This window comes from Odontesthes bonariensis, chromosome 15, assembly GCF_027942865.1.
Source record: "Odontesthes bonariensis isolate fOdoBon6 chromosome 15, fOdoBon6.hap1, whole genome shotgun sequence".
NCBI lineage: Eukaryota > Metazoa > Chordata > Actinopteri > Atheriniformes > Atherinopsidae > Odontesthes > Odontesthes bonariensis.
In genome coordinates this window covers 3,582,387-3,602,863 of record NC_134520.1, presented here as the reverse complement: position 1 = coordinate 3,602,863, position 20,477 = coordinate 3,582,387, and the positions used below count along the sequence as shown (strand labels likewise).

Genomic DNA, 20,477 nt, shown 5'->3' with positions numbered 1-20,477 from the left:
AGTATTTTTTCACTTCATTAGAAAGTGCTGTAAGTGTAATTAGTTAACATTAACAAAGCATACAGCTGATTTTGAACTGATAACTACAAAAGACCTTTGTAATACAACACATTAAGGTCAAATGAGGGTATAGTTAACTCAGAGAAGCAAAAAGAATGGCAATAACATTTTAAAGTCTCAAACAAATTTGCTCAAGTCAGGAACAGCTGTTTGATTCTGTTTTCATTGCTGCATAACACAGCAGAGCGACTCCCTTCCTTCGCTGAAAAGATTTTCATGGGTTTTATAAGTTTTGCTTGCGCTTTGGAGGAAATAATCCTCGGTGCAAATTTGATAGCAGCTTTGTGATCTGGAGAAGCAGACCTGTCTCTCTTTGGGATTTAGTTTCAGATTAAGAAGACATAGCATGATTTGAAATGCCAACGTCTTCTACAGTAAGCAGAGAGGGGCAGAGGGAAATGTTATTTTCTCGATTTCCTCATCTGTATCGGGTCCTCCACCTACATCTGTTTTCATTTTCCCTCCACCCATCTTGTTTTAGCCATTAATGTGACACACTTTTTTTTTGTCTCTGCCTAAGTGTCATGCAAGAAACCCATATCTCTTTATGGAGTCAATATTACAGTCTCTGCTCAATACATTTTTCATTCCACATTGCTTGCTTGACCTTGCCCCGGGAGCACGACTCTCTGTTAGTCTTGATCCTACAGCGTGACATCATCCCCTAGCAGACATGCATTCCTTTATGTTTTTTCTCCTCTCCTCCCATCATGTTCTCCTTTAACAGCCAGCTGCTTTCTTGCTCACTTCATATGGATTCACTTCAAAAAGAAGTTCCCTGTTCACACCTGAGCAAGAGATATTCTGAGTGGAGGTAGTTATTGTTGGTTCCAAATTGGTATGAATGAAATGCACAGGACATATCCTGCTTCTTGCCCTGCCCCCTGGAACCCTAAACAGGATAAAGCTAGTAAACACATAATTTACACACATATCATAATTTACACAACACCTAGTTGCAGTGGCTGCATGGTAGTGTGGTAGTTAGCACATAGCAGGAAGTTTGCATATTCTCCCTGTGGATGAACGGGTTCTCTCCAGGCACTCTGGCTTTCTCCCACTGTCCAAAAACATGCACGTTAGGTCAATTGATGATTTACTCTTGGAGTGAGCGTGACTGGCAACCTGTCCAGGGTGTACCCTGCCTTTTGCCGATGGCAGCTGGAACAAGCTGGCGCGAGCTAGCTGCAGCTTCCACTTTACCTCCACATACGGGTCTAGATTTACCTGAACTCACAATTTGCTTTGATTTTGTACAATCAAATGGACATTTTGGCCTCTAGCTGTGTTTGATTTATCTAGAATAACTGAATAGACAAAGATGTCAACCATGATAAACTCGATGACTTTCGATTTCTTCTAATCAATAAGAATTCCTTAAAGATACAAGAATCACTTTTTTTTTTTAGCTGAATTACCTTGTGAATATCACAGTTTTATTTCATGAGAAGTATCTTTTTTTGTTTTATTCAGACGTACTGCTTCTGGCCAGAATTTATCAACCACTTTGATTCTTTTTGGAAAGTGCACTTTGATGTGATGGAATAATCTGCTTCTTGCTCCTCTGGTTCTTCTCATATTAAAGGCCACACCTTAGATGGAGTTACTGATTGTAATTGCCTTTTATCTAAAGCTACCGTGATGATGATCCCAAACAGACTTAAAGGTCTGACATGATCTGCTATTTTAATTTCACCTCGGCTCCCATACTCTACTTAGAATTGGCCTCTGGTTTTTCTAGACGTTTTTTCTTTTTCTGCATTTTTCTTTTTTATTTATTTAACAGACTGGTGATATTTTGAATCGTTTGAACAGTATGTGTTTTTGTTTGAGGGAGAGTTGCACCTTTCAAATCCAGATTGTCCACAAATGCTTTTAAGGCCGTAATAAATCAAAAAAGAAATTCCCTTGAAAGAGTAAAAGGTCAACTGTTTGCCTCAGCAGTCTAAAAGTCTTTCTGAAAAGAAAATGATTTAGCTGAGATTACGGAGGAAAAAAAGAAAGCACAACACCTGGGTGTTCGTTGACATTACAGGCAACACTAATGAGATGTAAATGTTCTGCATGATTGTTTCAATCAGAATAGGTGGCATTGTATGAAAAGGAGTGAAAGACTATCCAGAGTGAGACAATAAAGCCAAAGTATTATTAAGTTATACTGAGGTTTGAATGAAAGAACAAAGACTTGCTTTTACAGAAAAGTTGGCTTTGTGCCGACCCCAGAGTACAGTCTGTTACTGGTGTGTTTTTTTTGTTGTTTTGACCAAATTCCTCACCATAATCTGGCTGAAGTGGAAACATCTGATGAGTCACTACACATTACATTCACATTCTGTTGCTTCACTTGCAGTCACTTTTCATTACTGAAGATATTATTAGATGCTATTGTACATTTTAATTGTGTCAGTTGCAAAAATAGTTTTCATATTGACAGCAAAGCATACTGAATCATCTGGTTCACCAGTTAAATGACTGTGAGGATAGAGAGAAGACAAATTGACACTGCAGCAGGCTCAGGGGGTTCCTAAAATGTGTTCTTCTCTGTCAAGCTTATGTTGTATTGAAGAATAAACTTGTAAAATGTGATAGGCACTCCTGAGGCGTCCAAGCTGTATTTTATTCTTACTAACACTGCGTGCTTTGGTGCCATTTGTCTGAGTTCTTGGGTTTTATGTGGGGTGATTGTTTCTGTGTAACAAACGATGGCTCTAAGCAGGACCAAATGTGGCCCGTAGGTCCTAATTTCTGCTGCTAACAGAAGAGCTGTCTCTGCAATTTTTATATATTTAGTTTTGTACTTGGAACATGCCCCTAAGGTGTGTTGACCGTCTGAATAGTGATAATTACTCTAGTCGGTATTAGTTCTGTAGTGTATTTCAAAACATCAGAATTTCCATTCGGTCAGCTGTAGTGAAAAGGATTTTATCTCCTGACAGAAGTGGTGCAAGAATGAGAACGGTTTTTATCAATTATTAAACATTTTGTTTGATTATTTGCAGACCTCTCAGCAAAGTGTCACCAATGAAAATGTGATGTAGAGACTTGAGTTGTGTTGAAGTAAATAATTGCTTTATGAAGTTGGAAGCATTCCTTTCTGCAAGTATTCACTCAAACAAATGTGTCTCCACTGTCCCTGATAATGAACATATTTTTGCATGATTGTTTTCAGAGGTCATACGAGAGGGGGGAAGGTGTGACATAACGACACGTCAGTCCTGTAGTCTCACAGGGCTGCTCACCCTAAAGTGAATAATAGCGTTTCACCAAAGAGAATACTGCAGCATAGCTGCTTGGATATAATGTAAAGGGCAAGCTGTGACACTTGTGTTGGGCTCTTTATTAAAGTCCAGGGCCTAGACTCTCGGCCACGGGGAGGTTACAAAAGCTAGGGTAGGCACACAGCGGGCAGTGGTTAGAGTTTTGGTTCCTTGAGTTCTAACTTATCTCTCTCCCAGTGGATAGTTGAGGAAAGACGCAGCCTCATTCCTGTTGACCGTAACCCTTTATCTTTTACATTACCCCCGCCCAAACCAAAAAAAAAAGGCAATAACATACTGCATGTGACTTTTTTTCAGAGGGGAGGAGCAAAAGAAGTGCAAGAGGTCTATGGTGCATGAGCACAAACATCTTAGTGGAGATAAGAGCCAGAGAGACAAAAGCAAGGGACGGCAAAAAACATCCCAAAGGTCTAACAAAGACACTTTTACACACACCGAGAGACAACAAAATTACATCTGAATTGTCTATCAGATTGGTTTTCATTTATCTCCGCAGCAGCAGCAGTAGGAAGAATGACTGTGAAGACAGGGACAAAGGATGCAAGCATAAAGGGCGAGAGAAGGAAGAACGCCAACGAGAGCAGCAAGATGAGCTCTGCTGACCAAGAAAGGAAATTAAAATCTTACTGACCTTAAGTCACCCAACCCATTTAAAGAGAAGGATTGCCCTGTGGCATCTTACAATATATTTCATCAGAAAGATATGCATCAAAAAAATTAATTTGTCGTCGACGTATCTTAGAGTTTGAGTGTAATTTCAATGGAAAACCTAAAGTTATGTCACTGTTTTAGGCTAAATGCATGTGTTGTATTTGTTTTTTTGTGTTGTAGTTGTGTGAATTCATGTGAACTGTGCTTTTAACCAGAATGCCTTATATCAAACTCTTTTTCAAACAGCTTTATTGATCATTTAACCAAATGTACCATCAGATATACTACACAGGCCAAAGCGTGACAGACAGAACCATAGTAGAACGGCCTCAGGCCATCCACCGGTAAACAGAATCCAAGTCAGTTTTTTTCTTAAAAGTAAGAAAATTAGTAAGGCCTCCACAATGTCACCTAATAAAATGTTTAACATGGTATGTACACATTGATTCTTTATTTTTTCATATATTTTCCTTGCCAGTGGTTCTAATAATTTAGCCATAGCTTCTGAGACAACAGAAAAAAAAACCTCACAGACTACTACTTGGCAACGTGTCTTCAGGTCAACAGATGAAGATGACAACCACTGTCAGTACAAACAGAATAAAGCCTACATTTAAAGGCCATACAACAAACAAAAGAAACATATTACAAGTGCTTGGATCGTACCTTTTTTAGACACCCAACATTTACGAAAAGAAATGTGAGTCCAGCTTAACGCATATCCTATTATATATCTACTGGAATTGGCAACATGTTGTGTCTCCTCTCGATCCTCCCACCCCACTCACTGGATGCTGTTCCAGACAATGACAATGTTCTCTAAACAGATAACGCCCAACATCCTAGTTAGAAGTGGCTCAGGCCTGGATCCTCCCAGATCAGCATTCCAGGAGGGACAAGTCAACCTTCTGGTAACAATCCAGTCTCATGTCTGTCCCCTTTCAAACTCCTGGCAAAGTTTCAGCTGTCCATCAGAAGTGAGGTATCCAAACAGCTACAGCACTATTCTAAGCTTCTTCCACACAGCGAGCTTAGGGTGGTCAGCCAGTCTAAAGCTCCGCCTTCCACTTTCCTTGGTCACTGCCACTAAAGCGGTACTGTGTGGTTTGGAGCACCGCTACAGCAGACTGCCCGGCCAAGAGACGATGGTCAGGGTGATTCTGCCCCGAAGCTCCTTCAGAAGGCGAACCAACGCTGTATGCGTCATCCCCCATGTACTTTTCCCGTTCACCTCCAGCAGAATGTCTCCACATCTACAGAGAGGTGACCAATGAAAATATTCACCTGTAAGACTCAAGTACCAATATACTGTAGCTTTACATGACTCTTTGCATATACCGCTTTGAAGCTGGTCTTAAACATTCTGGTCATGGACAAAAGCAAGTGATATACTTTGACTGAGTACCTTATCCTTCCATCATTGTAGGCTGGTGTCCCCTCAACGATGGAGCGGATAAAAAAGGATTGATTGCAATTGACCTCCTCCTGACCACCCACGATGCTGAAGCCCAGGCTGCCTGAGGTGCTCCGCCGTAAGACGATGTCTTTGCAGCAGTAGAGATGTCTGCATAAGCCAAGAAGGAGATTAAACACCCTAATCTCTCCTCTTCATGTTCAAGTTAAATACTATATGTCTATACTGAGTACATATGCAGCAGCTATACTGCTGAAATCAGCTCTCTCATTCCAGTAGCTTAGGCCCAGAGGGAAACTGCATTCCATCTTACAGGTCTAGGCCACATATCCATGTTAACTCTGTACTTGGTTTCAACTCATTATAAATTCAATGCTATAGGAGAAATGCATTTGAATTTCATCTTATTTTACATCGACAGGAGCAGCGATTATTTATTGGTGTCACTGCACCACTGTCCTCCTGATAACATGCAAATTGAATATGCTACAATGAGAAAAACGTATTTTCACTCCCTGAAGTTTTATTTTAAAAGTGAATATTTAGAAAAGTATAATGAGTTTTCCCTTCCCAGCTAGCTCTGTCGAAACTTTAGTTGGCGCCAGATGGGAGAGGTCGGAGGGACCAGTGTGAGCTGTGTGAAAGAGCTCAGAAAAAGTCTAAGCATTCATATGAAAGTGAAGGCTGACTCATCAGGCAGGGCTCACCTGGGTAGCTGCAGCCATGACACCCACAGTGGGGAGTGGTCGTCATTAGGCAGCGGGCTCTTGGTGCTATCTGTGGGTGACGGTGTGAGACAAGGTGGCAGCGGGTACTCTAGCAGGGTTTCCTCTGGAGGACGCATTTCCAAGACCTTGAGCACGACAGGAGAGGAGGTGTTCTTCAAGTTGGCCACAGCCTCGCCTCGGGTCACCCCCGTCAGATCCACCCCGTTCACATTCAGCAAAATGTCACCTGCAGGGGAAGAAGTGGACAGCACTGCTCATCCTCTGCGTGGGGTTTCTGCTCTGATAATAGCTTTTTAAAAGACATCACAGGACATGGACTCATCATCTGCCTATTTTATATTCATCAACCTCCCAGCTAGAACACAAAAGGATGGAAACCAAGTGCCACCTGTGCTTTAAAAAGCCTCCCAACGATGAAAGTGGTGCAAAGATAGACAGCTCAGTCCAGCTTGCTAGTAAGCAACTCAAAGGACACATTTGCCCTGAGAGGATATGCAAATGTAAATTAATGCTCTATTACAATACACAAACATGTCTCATAAGCATCCAAACAGAGACAGCTGCAGCTGTTTGCCATATGAATACAATAATGTGCACTTTGAACCGTACACAAGACAACTAACTCAATTCAATTTTATGAAGTCTTCATGTTAAGGCTGAGTTATACTTCTTTTAACTGCCCTTGCGCTTTCTTCTTGCGCGTATGTTAATGGCTCGAGACGTTTATACTTCATTTAGCTTTGCCGGCGCTTGCGTGTGCTGCGTGGCGATTCACTGCCAGGAGAGTAGGTGGAGTAGCGGGTTTTTTCAATGACAAGCCTACTATGATGAAAGGAAATTCACCGCCAGGACCTCTTCGAGTGGATTCATGCTTCTTCTTCTTGTAAATAGCCGGTATTTTGTCAGATTTTCAACACCTTGGGGGTCTAAACGACTACTTTCTCGCCTGAAAATGTTTCAAATGTTGCTAAAGTTATATATTTACAGAGTTTATAGCTTAAGCGAAATCAGCTTTTCAGGCTGGCTGATTTCGGCTCGGGCAGGAGTGAAGTGCACTGTGTGTAAACGCTCTGCATGCTGTCTGATCGATGAGTATGTCGTTTTCAAGTAGTAGGCTTGCGTCTTTTCTTGCGTGAAGTTTAGAAAATTGAGGTGACACACGCAAGCTCGCAATGGGGGGCTTGCAACCGCGCAAGGGCTTGCGTTTCTTCTTGCGTCTTGCTTTGCGTCTTGCGTTACCGACTATAAACCAGGCTTTACTGTTTCCCTCACTTCTCTCATAGACAAAGCTTCAGATGAGGGATGAGACGGGGGAGGGGCTGAGTGTAATGAGGGTCTTAATATGGTTATGCCTTAAAGGACAAGACCGTTTTTTTGACATTGGGCCCTTGATTTCACATTATAACATGATGTTCTACTCACCCCTGCTTGTTGTTGGTAATTTGGAGCTGTTCCGAAGATATTCGAGAGGCGTCTGGCTGCTCTCTTGAGATATTCGGCCATGAAACGGTTTCCTATGGGCAACGTTATACAGGCACAAACTACGCTGTTTATAATTTATTAATTACTGTACACTAGCACTGATAACGTGGAGGTGCGTCGCTTACTTAAAAAAATCCGGGTTACTGTAATTTTTAATTTTAGCCGAATGAATAAATAGGCAGCAGGTCTGTGGGCTGTCTGTGGTAGTAGCACGACGATGACGTCAGTAACACCCACTTTACGACAAAAAAAATCAAAATTACAGTAACCCGGATTTTTTTAAGTAAGCGACGCACCTCCACGTTATCAGTGCTAGTGTACAGTAATTAATAAATTATAAACAGCATAGTTTGTGCCTGTATAACGTTGCCCATAGGAAACCGTTTCATGGCCGAATATCTCAAGAGAGCAGCCAGACGCCTCTCGAATATCTTCGGAACAGCTCCAAATTACCAACAACAAGCAGGGGTGAGTAGAACATCATGTGAAATCAAGGGCCCAATGTCAAAAAAACGGTCTTGTCCTTTAAGATGGATCGCTGGAATCAGCAGTTGGGGTGAAAATCGCCCACACTTTAGCCTTCAGCGGCATTATATGATCTCAAGAGTGCTTGATTTACCTCCAGATATTAGTATGCCTCTCTGTGTTCACCGTTTCAGACTTGGCTGATTCCCATTGTTCGTGTGTGTGTGTGTGTTAGAACAAATCTGCAAAGTGCTGTTGAATGAATAACTTTCACAATGAAACACAAGTATCAAGTGTCGCCAAATCATCTTGTCTGTGTTCATCACCAAAAGCACATTCACGACAGCCTGTCTACCATCATTTTCTACAGATTGTCAAGATAGAAACAAAACAAAACTAACACGAATTAGTTACTGAACATTACACTCCTTATGACAACCCAAATTCCAGAAAAGTTGGGACACTGTGTAAACTTAAAAAAAAACCAATGCAAATCTCTCAATATTCAAAGCACAACAGGCTAAAGCTCTGTAATGCAAAGAAGAAGCCATATGTGAACATGATCCAGAGACACAGTCGGAAGTCTTTGCATTTAAAAAAGCTCATTAAAAATGGACCAAGGTAAAGTGGAAGACTGTACTATGGCCAGACAGATTAAAATTTAAAATTCTTTTTGAGATCATCAATCCCACGTCCTCGGGACAAAAGAGTATGCAACTGAAAATTTGCACATCCGAACAGACGCCATCAATGCTGAAAGGTGTTTATGCATATATATCAATAAATGAGGCTATACAGGTTTTACAGCAACATATGCTCCATCCAGACAACATCCTTTTCAGGGAAGGTCTTGTGCATTTCAGCAAGACAACGCTACACCACATGCGGTCTTTATTACAACAGCATGGCTTCACTTCATAGCAGAAGAGTCCGGGTGCCGGACTGACCTGCCTGCAGCCCAGAGCTTTCACCAACTGAAAACATTTGGTGCATCATAAAGCACTTTATATGACATCAAAGACCCAGGACTTTTGAGCAGCTAGAGTCCTATTTTAGAAAAGAATAGGATAACACTCCTCTCCCCAAAGGTCACAGTTTCCAGATGTATACTGTTAAAAGAAGACAGGATGCCCCACAGTGGTAAACATGGCCCTTTCCTGACTGTTTCGAGATGTGTTGCAAACATCTTTAACAAAGTCGTAAAATGTCTCCCTTTCAAAGTTTGATGTTTTTATTTACATTTAACACAGTATCCCAACTTTTTGGGAAATGGGCTGCAAACATTAAGAGTAGTATTTAGAGATTACATGATTACCTGATTAGACACTCATTTTACCTTTGCGGATCGATCCCTCCTGTCCCACTACTCCATCGGGGTCCACATTTGTGACATAGATGGGGAGGTCCCACCCTCGGCTGGACATGCCACCTGCCACCGTCATACCCAGGGAGTCATATGGCTCCTTAGTTAGAGTAACTGTCTTCTCATAGCAAGCAGGCTTCTGACAAGAGTCCTTTACAGAGGATAGAAGGCAGACAATGAAAACAGTTAATGCGAGGGTATACTGCCACTCGGTCATTGTGGCATCTTGAGCTTCTCTCTTTGTGTATCTACATTCTTATAAACACAATGACTCAAAACATGTTGTAGACTCACACCAAGGGCACCTTCTATGTACTACACGGTCTAATTAAATTTTAGAGGATCACATTTGCATTATAATAATGACTATTTTCTTTGAGACTTGCGATAAGGGTGGAAGAAGTAACAAGAGTGCCACCCATGCTGTGCCATGGGAACAAGAACCAATACGCACTCATTGCTGATAGCTAATTGATGAATGACCTCATTAGCATAACTGGTGAGTATAATATATGGGCGATAAGTTGCGTGCACATCAGGCACCTAAAGTACCTCCTTTTTCTTGGTCGGTATAGAGAAAATTATATATTCATAGATGTCATGATGCGCCATTTGGTGCAGCGAATGAGGCAGTGTGTGTGGGATGAAGTGAGTGAGACTTTATTTATGGCGAGCGTGTTTCTGAGTCAGATGGGGGAAAGCTGTGTAGTAATGAATAACACATGGACACATTGAGGTTGATGGGATGGAGCCTGTGCTGCGTCGCTAATGTGCTGCATTCACACATTTCTGCTGTGCTCACAGATCACTTGCAGTCACGTTACTGACCTGAGGCCACAGTGCTGACTCGAGCTGTGTTAAAACTGCCCATATTCAGTGCCTTCCCACTCACAACACTGTGAGTGAGTCATGAGTTCTAATCTCCTACGTGGTGGCTCTATGAAGCTTTAGAGGTTTTATCATCATCTGAGGGCAGAGATCTTTATGCTAGGCTAAGCTAACAGGCTGTTGACTACAGTGCATTATTTACTATTAAGCCATGGAAGCTAGGCTCAAGATATGTCAGCAGGGGCGGGGTTAGGGGTTAGTGTGCGCACGCTGATGTGGGACTGAACCTGACAGGAGGACGATGTGTAAATTACTCGGAGGTGCAGCGTCCAGTTAACAAGGATGGCTTTCTCTGCCATTAAGCTGCAAATGATATGTGAAAAGGGCTAGAGAAAGGTGTAGGGCAGTTCTGGGGACGTTTGTTCTAAAAGCTAATGCTAAGGGGTCTGAAAAGAATCCTAAATCTGGTGATGAAACTGCCCAGATAGCAACACTGCTGGTGTTAGTGTCCTCTTTTTTACATGGCGACACCATCAGTCGTGATGTAGTTTTTCCCTGTGTGTGGTAATGGATGTATGGCGAGAGTGTGAAAAGCATTAATTGCATGGGTCTTACACTCAACGCTTGAGAACCGAGAGCCCTGCAGGGGAGTCATTTATGGGAGTGGGGCACAGGGAATATGTCCCTGCTTAAAGGGATAGTTCGCCTCTTTTGACATGAAGCTGTATGACATCCCATACTAGCAATATCGTTTATGAACATTTTCTTACCCCCCACTGCGTGCTGTGAGCCGAGTTCCAGCCTCGTTTTGGCGTTGACAAAGGTAGTCCGGCTAGTGGGCTGGGGCCACAAAAATAAAGCGTTTTGCTTCTCAAAACAATATGCGTTCAAGAGAGTAATACATTTGCATCACAAAATCGTTTTCCAGGAAAAAGTCAGACCTCACAATCGCTTGGCGCTATTTCCTCTCCCTTCTCATCACTGTGTGCTGCCACTTGCCGACAGCCGCACCTGTTACGGTGTTTACTGCTCGGTCTGCACTTCGGTCAGCACGGCCTACACAGCACGCAGTGATACGATGGGAGAGGAAATAGCGCCAAGCGATTGTGAGGTCTGACTTTTTCCTGGAAAACGATTTTGTGATGCAAATGTATTACTCTCTTGAACGCATATTGTTTTGAGAAGCAAAACACTTTATTTTTGTGGCCCCAGCCAACTAGCCGGACTACCTTTGTCAACACCAAAACGAGACTGGAACTCGGCTCACAGTACGTAGTGGGGGGTAAGAAAATGTTCATAAACAATATTGCTAGTACGGGATGTCATACAGCTTCATGTCAAAAGAGGCGAACTATCCATTTAAAGCCAAGTTCAAACTGCAACACTTTCAGCGTCATTAGATCTTGCACTGTTCATACAACACAACATGTTCCTCTTGTATTAATGCTATGCAACTGATCTGATACAGGGGGTAATAATATAGTGCAAGACTTTTCAGATTTCATATCAATAACCAACTAATCTTTATCCTGGAGTTCCAACTGTCGTGTAAACAAGTCTCTCTCGTCATTAACACAACGCTATACACGATACAAGTTGCTTCTGGCGATTGAATCGGTTTTGCTCACTTGGTTGTCGAAGAGAACTGGTAGTTTCTCTACACGGCTTCTCCTTATCGAGTCTGTTATGATTTTGCACGCCAGAAGCGCCAAAAAGGCATGGGTGTTCTCACCCACATTTATCTGAATTCGACTGAGTTTACGGAGCACACCATATTTTCTTCAACATGCTCTCCATCATCTCTGCTGCATGATTGTTTGTTATTTTCCTTTTCCAGGTTTTGCCCTGCTGTGCCCCCTGACCCTGTGTCTTCTAACTCAACAACTTCTTCCCCGACGACTCCCCAGAAATATTAAACATGCCAGATATTCTGTCAGAGACTGGGGAATTTCTGCAAGGCTCACAAATGACGCCTTTCAAACATTCACACCTGGCGATTGGTGACCACTGATTTAATCGCTTATTTGTCCGAGATCTGAGTCATTTCTCTGTGACGTGAAAATCAGGCTTGAAATCTCTCGTAGTGCAAACTAAACTTTTGGTATGACCCCTGCTCTTTTTAAAAAGTTGTTTTTTCACAATTTTGACCTTTTTTAGATCAAGGAAAACTGCTTTTAAAATGCTTTGATTTTATGATCAACAACAATGTAGTATTTGTGTGGAGGTGTACAGCAGCAAACAGTGCACTGCAAACGGTCCCCAGAGTGGTTTCATCTTCTTCACCTATGGCGTGAGTAGACATATTATTCGATTAATAATGACTTTTTCTTATATTTGGATCAATTTACCTTCGATTTTTCTAACAAATTTACATTTCATGAAGGAGACTCATATCACACCTATGAAATCGAAATACCACTCGAAGCTGTAGCATTTCTTCCAACTTTCAGTAAAAATAATCTTTTGGGTCAGGTGGTGGAAGTGAATTAAATCCTATGGGGTGTGACAATGCTTTCCATGTGGTGAAAAAAAAAGATGACTGATACGACCCCCTAAGAGGACAGGACTCTCCTGCTGCATTGCTTGAATGACATGCTCAGCTTTGATGGGAGAATAATACCTCCATGGGTCATTTGCACCTGAAAGGAAATATTCATCACGGGAAGGGGACACAGAGGAACAAAGCTGCTCTCTGTGTTTTAGTGCTGTTCATGTCTCTTGTGTATCAGTGCGTGCAGCTCACCAGCAGTGTTTGCTCTATGTCCACAGGGGAATATGGTGGGGGACCATCCATGCCCCACGGAGCTTCTTGGAGAATGTCTGGGGTTGGCAGGCAGATCTGACGAGAAACTATGAAGTGGACACGCTGCTCGCTCGCCTAAGAGAAACAACGGTAATCAGACAAGTTGTGACATGATCCGAAAATGAGTGTGTAAATAGAAGGAACATTTGTTTTCTTATTTTGTCGAACAATCTCAAAATAGTACAATATTATTCTCTCCCGCCTGTGAATCTCACTCCTACTGTGCTGCTGGTCCGGCTACACTCATTCACACATTTGAGTGCAAGTGGTCTCAGAGCCACAAAGATTGGATGGCTGCGTCGCTCTCTCTGCTTTCATTCCTGTGAGATTTCCTCTGGTCTGTCTAGTACAGCGCTGAGCCAGTTCAGCCCATTATTGCCTTGATTGGACTAATTTAATTTCTTCCCTGCCAGCTCTTAATCTCTGATAGAAAGTGGATGTTCTGAGAGGGCCATTTTGGCTCCACAGAGACCCCGAAAAGCCAGAGTCAGACTGCTCAGACAGGAACTCTGAACCCTGAGACCCAGCACAGTCAGCCGCAAACAGACGGCAATTAACCACCATTAACCAAACGCACGCCATCACTGACTGGCATCAACCAGGAACCAGAAGCAGCCGCATGGCCCGGTCCATCAGGGAGTCACCACAATTAAACACCATTAACTGCAGTGAGCGCAGACACAACAGCACAGCACAACACAATTAGCTTGAATCACCACAATTATCTTTAATACCTCAGGGAAGGAGGGCAAGAGCAGAGCACAGTTGTTTGTGGTCTGTAACAGCATTTGGTCAAATTTGTCACAACTGTGAACTTTCTGTATAATACTAACGCTTGCTCCCTTTCTTGTATCCCCTGCTGACTGACCTGAATAAGCAGAGCGGCGTGCTCAGGCGCCCCGTAACGGAGATCGTGCCCGTTGATGGCCAGCACGCGGTCACCCACACACAACTGTCCGTCCCGTGCCGCCAGGCCGCCCTCCAGCAGATGAAAGATATAGACGCCGTGCTCCTCAGGCCGCCGCACGAGCTTAATGCCCAGCTGTTCCTCTGGAGTGCTTTTATTCAGGACCACGTGGATGCTGTCATCTCTCAAGGGATGGTGGGGTAGGCCGTGAGATTGGTGGCCCCCGGCGATGTCATGGCCATGCACGTGGCTGTGTGGGTGGCCATGAGAGCGGTAGCGGTGGCGCTGTTCTCGGAGGACAGTTAACCTGAGCAGCTGGCAGGGCTGTTTTAAGGTCGCCACTGCAAAGCAGTGAGGTACGTTGCTGATGTCGATGCCATTTACCTGAGAGGGAAACAGACAAGTTGTTCAAAAGGGGATTTATAACTTGACTTATTTCTTATTGTTTTGTGAAAATTGTTATTATTATTTTGTCTTACCTTCAGGATCATATCCCCAGGCAACAGGCGCCCATCCCGGGCAATGACACCCTCCCTGTAGATATCCTGGATGAGGATACGGACCAGAGGAGTCTCATTGCCGCCAACAATGCTGATGGCCAACGGATCTGAGGGATCCACCCGTGTGATTTTAATACTGGTTACTTCACCATCAGGGATCAGGTGATGCAGCTGAGGAAGAGCCAGCACTGAGGGAGAGGATGGGGGAGAAGAAAAAAAAGGCTGACTTTAGTTCAACTGCTCAATGACCAGAAACTTGAGAAACATCCAGATAAAACAGGAGAGGAAGTGGGGAAAGAGGCGCATCAAGGGACAAAGTGTTGCAGGCCGTGGTGGAGAGGTTCAGCAGTGGAACCAGCTGTCTCTACTCCCTCAGGTTACTAAAACAAACTTGTACAAGGCAAGAGGGAAAATGTCTTTGGCTGATTAATCCTGTTCGATGTTTGTATCATTAGTCACATGTAGTACATCTGTAGCAAATATGCTTGGGAAAACCCTCCATTTCCAAATTTCCACCGGGTAATGACTTGGGTGGGGATGCTCGAAAGGTTTCAACACACATTTAGTCCAACCTCTGTACCATGGAGATGTTAACTCAAAATACTGATGTTTTAGTTTTTCTTGATATCAAAATATATCTAAAATAGATCAACCAAGGGGACTCAAAGGACGTCCCAAAAGCGTGATTTCAGAGTGTTCAGTTTGTATTTTCTTGTCCTTTCAATACACACCTCATTGGAGACTCTTTTCCTAGTTTAATCTCTTCCTACTGTACAAGTTCCCCTCACATACAGTGGTGAATTCCATTCAACAACACAATCATTCTGGACTGGACCTGGTTGAAGTGGGGGGAGGATCTTCTGTGGCTGTCCCCCTCTGCATTTCTCGGCTGCTTCAACTCAGCGCAGCACTTCCCCCATTTCAAAGTCAACATTTTGTCTTTATTGCAGCAGATTGCTGCGGGTGAAGGGTGGAGAGCACACTAACAGAAACCTGCAGCTCTTATGTAACCTTTCTTTCTAGCCACTGCACACCCTTTCAATCTTTCTCACTTCATCCTGTCATTTCTCTCGTTTTTTTTATCCACTTCTCCAAACAGTGGAGGTATTATAATCCCTAGATTTACTTCTTCATTTCCTTAGCTTTCTTTTTTTATCATTATTTTCTGTATCCACCCCCTCTTTCTGTACTTCACTCTTCCATTCTTCCTGTCTATCTTTGTCTCTCTAGTGACAGGCAATGAATATTTAATCTATTCTTTCAGCCTCCTCAGTGATGGCCTCTGAGAATAATCTACTCCCCGATCATTTGTCATCCTTCATTCTTACGCAACACCACGTTCCTTCTCGTCTTCTATCACAGTGCAGCTAGAACTTGACATAATAGTCTATCATGGTTGTGTCGTAATTTTTTAGAACATAGACTTGCATTATGACGTCAGTTTTAAGAGTATCTTAGACCCAACCGGTTGACTCTACTTTCTCCACTTTGCCATTGTTCACTTGTGCAGTGAAAATGACTGGTATACATTTTTTTTAACATATAGCATCTTATGGATCTGCATGTCAAGAATAGTGCTCTCCCTGCAGACTGCTTCATCAAGTTGATGCAAGCCTGAAGGTGAAGAGGTGGAGATGAATAGACACAGGGATACTCAGCATGTAGATAAAGAGGGGGAAGACTGAGTGGAGAGCGATTAGATACAAGAGGAGAGGGGGAGCAGCGAGGGGGAATGTCATCGGGCTCATCTCCAGCGACCTCTGGTATCCCTTCACTATCCAAAGTCCCTCAGGCTGCCACTCTCCCTTCTGATCTGTCTGTAGTGATGCACCAGTAGAGTTATGCAATCTGCAATCTACAGCTGAATTATTAAATAAACATATGCTGCTGATACACTGTGAGCCATGTCAACTTCCTCGTACAGCTGAGGGAACATCCCAAAAATACACATTTGGGAAACAAAGATGTCGAACTCTCTGCGGAGCTCTCATCAGAGACCTTATACTGTCAAAGAGATGGATGTAAGAGCTTTGATCCGTACCTTCCTGTGGCACACTGGAATTCCTGGCATTGTCTCTCTCCTCAGAGGTCTCATTGCTGACTGCGTTGCCACTCTTGGTCCTCCGCAGGACACTGAAAGCCCGGTTCAACCTCCTGAAGGAGCGGCTCCTCACTGAAGAACGGTCAAAATTTCTGACTGCAAAGGAAAGGAGGAAAACGGGCCCTTTATAAATTACCTCACTTTCAACATGCCCAGACATGTCTGAGTCTGGCTCTTCACAGCCAATCCCAAGCCTCCTCAGAAAAGACCTGTATTCACATGTTGCAAAAGTCACTGATGGAAAGCTGAAACACTATAAACTTCAATATACTTTCAAGTTTTTGTAAAGCAATTTCCACTTGTTTGTGAAGATAGCTAACAGTAGAATTACTCCACAGATGTCCCACTACTCCCGCTGCGTTGCACCTTTAAGGCAAAATCTGACATGAGGTGAGTTTTCTTTGCTGGATAAATTGCATTGGAACTCCCATGTGTCACAGCAGAGGTCTCACAGAAATAAATAACGAGACCTTTTCTCTTTTTCCCTTTCAGGCTCGCTTATATTTGCTGAGAAACTTTCAGCGAGTTCGTATAATGCATCTTTTCTATGCATGGGGGAGCTGCTGTCAACAGGTGGCTCTTTAATTAATTAACTCAATCTGAGTGCCTGAGTATAGTAACATGATTACACAACTGCAGCAGTGATGTAACGCACTGTGGACATATCCAAATCAGAGCTTTCCAGAGAGAAACTCTTCCCTGATAGTTTGCTTTTGGGACAACAAGAGGACGCAGTGCTGAGGAACCTGCCCCATGCTTGGCTGCTCCAGGCATGGGGCAGCCAGCCTCTGCAGCGCCACTCCCTCCCTCTGCGGGCCCAGAGAGATGCAAGGGCTCCTGACAGCCACATTATTCTTTAAAAAGCGCCAGCGGCTGCTGGAGCTGACAGCTTGTTCAGCAGTAGTGGCGCTCATGGTGGTGGGTGCTCAGCCGGCTGAGCATAAAGTGCTGGTGCAGCTTCATTTGGTGTCCTGAGTGTTTACTTTGCGAGGAAAAGTGGAACACTCGTGACTGCTTCCTGGTTTCACAGGTGGGGGAAATGTAGGGAGAGCTTCGATCACGCCATAGGGCGTTATTGCAAATTTGCACCAGCCATACTTAACCTGGCTCTCATACTAGCTCTCCTTGACTGCACTGAGCCTTCCCTCTTTGTGACTTTCTCTCTTTGTTTGTCTACTGTTTTCCAGATTTTATGGATCGTTGCAGAAAAAAGAGAAGTAGAGCTAATTTGTTAATAGGATTTCTATCAGAGGCCATTAAGCCCAACAAAGAATGCATTCGAGATCGAATTTAAAATAAATACTTGGATGTATATCACTGGTATCCAGTTTTGACAATCTGACAGGGGATGTCTATTGATTTTTTTAGTCTGTCATTCTAGCATTTCTACTTCTTCCAGTTGACTTCAGAGCAACGTCATGCAGGACTGAGCATGACCAGCCACAAACACCCGTTCTACCACTCACACTCACTCTTTTTGCTGCTGCTGCGAGCTGCCAGGCTGGTCATGCTGCCTGACTGACTGTTGTCCTCCATGCTGGGGTCGAAGGCGGGGTTGACCAGACCGGGTTCGTCTGACAGGAGGGCCACGGCGGCAGAAGTGGGGCCGTCATTGGGCAGCGTGGCGATGGTGAGCTCTGACGTGCTGTCAGTGCACTCGCCTTCTTGCGAACGTCGCTTCCTGTCTGCTGAGAGCCCATAGTGAGAGGCGCCTTTACACCTGCACACATGGAAAAACAGAAGGTTGCAAAATCATAGACTGCATGCAATTGATACTGGACATGGCGATCACATAGTGAGACTGGTGATGTGCTGTAGCATGCTCAAATAATGAACCACATGTTGAGGGTGTCACAGTGAGAGTAAACAGAATTATGTTAACATTTATTGAAAAGGTCAGATTCTCAACAGTGATGTGAGCAGAATTCAGCACACAAAGACCGTTTATCTGACCTTAACGCTCAGACTGAAGCGCTCTATGAGACCACACAGCCTGTATAACAAACCACAAAAGTTGTGGCAGGACACATTATCTGGCTCTCTCTCTTATAATTCACACGGCAACTCGAAGGATATACCAGGAAAAGCATTTTTCCTCTCGTAAAGAAAGGGAAAAAAACGGATTTGGTTGCTTGTACACCATCCTGATGACAGCTTCTGTAACTGCATGTAGGCTGGGTTGTCTCTGTGGCACTGAGAGTGAGCATCACTGATGGTTGATTGAATACAAATGGAAAAAAAAACTTACTGTTGCAGAGAGGGTGGGGAGCTGACACTATTTCTGAATATAAAACAGAAATCCTTTGATTGTTGTTTTTCTCAACAACAAATCTAATTCCTAAGTTCCAGATGTCTTGTGGCTGTCAACAACAGCGCAACCACAGCACATTTCCTCAGTTTCTCTCTCATGCACAAAGACACGCTCATGCACATATTATGCTACAAGCCATAAAAGCCCTTTGACACAAACAATTTTAAACTGGGAATGCACATCAGATATATCCCTTCAGAGTAGAGTATTGTATTGCTGGAAAATGTTCCTCCATCTGTGAGGCATAAAGGCTTCATCAGAGGCAGGAATAACTCTGGCTTGTCTCTCTGGTTGTCTCTGCGGACCCATCAGCACAAACATTAACTGGGTTTTAATGAGCTGGATCTGACCCAGGTTTCGCTTCAACAGTAGCTCAGAAAAACACAGGAGAAGCTGCATTTATTCTCCTGTGCTTTGAGGTTTTTTTTTTAGGCCAAAAAAAAAGACGGGTTTGGTAAAAAGTGGTTGAAATCAATGCGGAGTTCCAAAAGAAAACAGATTACACACTGGTGAGCCAACTGAGTCCAAGGAGGCTATCAGCCCCATAGGGCACCACACCACCAGAAGTAGCATTTTGTCTCAATTACAGAGCTGTCTAAACGGGTCATGCACTCTGTCCATATCTCACAAGGAAAATCATTTCATCCAGAAGAGGGTTCTACATCTCACTTCTAGCCACGAGTCAGGCTCCCAGGCAGGTAAGCAACAGAAAACTCAAGTACCTATTGATCTCACTCACTGTGACACTGTGATACACGGCACCAGTATACCTGTGCGTGGGCACAGCTGTTGTGAGTTATTCACGTTCATTCAGTAAGTAAATTGAATGCTACCAAGCATGTCCATGCGGCAACATGTCACTTATCTTATAGTGAAGCGGTTGCATATAGCAGTATTTCAATCAACTGCATAGGAGAGGGCAGAGCTGTAGTCTTGCAGTATTGTCAATTAGAAGAATTAAAGTTGAACACACAGCTCAAAGCACATGAGCATATGTTAGCTTTTCTTGTGCTGCTGGTTGATCAGTGAATCATCCATTGCTCCCTTCACCTCTTTGGCCTTGCTTTTCACCGACAAGATAAGTGAAAGATGCTAGCTACATACAAAAAAGCTTAGGACTTTCAATTAAATAACATAGAATTACTTCAAGATAAAGACGTTTTTTATTAGAATCTAAAACCCCAACAGATTCCAGTGTCTGCTCGCTTTATTGCTTATCGTTTGCTAATTGTCAGCTTGTCTTTCTGTAACAGCATTCACTGGAGAAGCAAATCTGAAGCAACCTTTTAAAAAGCCACACAAAAAGTGCAATTCAGACTTTTCAACTGACTGGTTTAAAGAGACAGGTTGTGAGGTGTTGCCAGCTGGTGAGTCATGTCATCTTAATCTTTGCCAGGCCAAACAATATTTTTTTTCTTATTTTTTTCTTATTCATGTCTTCTAAATGTGAATCAAAAATGCCGACACCCGGCAAGTGTCCTCCTTAACATAAATTCATCCCAGTTGCAGTCAACATCTTCATTTACATATAGATTCACTCTACTGAAGCCTCAGGTAGCAGCCCTGTTTATTCTGTAGTTTCTGTA

General features: G+C 43.3%; 1 protein-coding gene across 2 annotated transcripts in view; it reads right to left on the bottom strand.

The window, feature by feature from the left end:
* Positions 1-4,221: 4,221 nt before the first annotated feature.
* Positions 4,222-20,477, bottom strand: part of lnx1 (ligand of numb-protein X 1) — a 34,324-nt gene continuing 18,068 nt past the window's right edge. For both annotated transcript variants that reach the window (XM_075484700.1, XM_075484701.1), the window contains 9 exons: positions 18,053-18,300; positions 16,521-16,676; positions 14,459-14,667; positions 13,941-14,363; positions 13,013-13,147; positions 9,415-9,592; positions 6,111-6,357; positions 5,395-5,553; positions 4,222-5,242 (listed from right to left, as the gene is read on the bottom strand). In XM_075484700.1, coding sequence (XP_075340815.1) covers positions 5,107-5,242; positions 5,395-5,553; positions 6,111-6,357; positions 9,415-9,592; positions 13,013-13,147; positions 13,941-14,363; positions 14,459-14,667; positions 16,521-16,676; positions 18,053-18,300 — 1,891 coding nt within the window. In that variant the 3' untranslated portion in view covers positions 4,222-5,106. The remainder of the gene's footprint in view (positions 5,243-5,394; positions 5,554-6,110; positions 6,358-9,414; positions 9,593-13,012; positions 13,148-13,940; positions 14,364-14,458; positions 14,668-16,520; positions 16,677-18,052; positions 18,301-20,477) is intronic.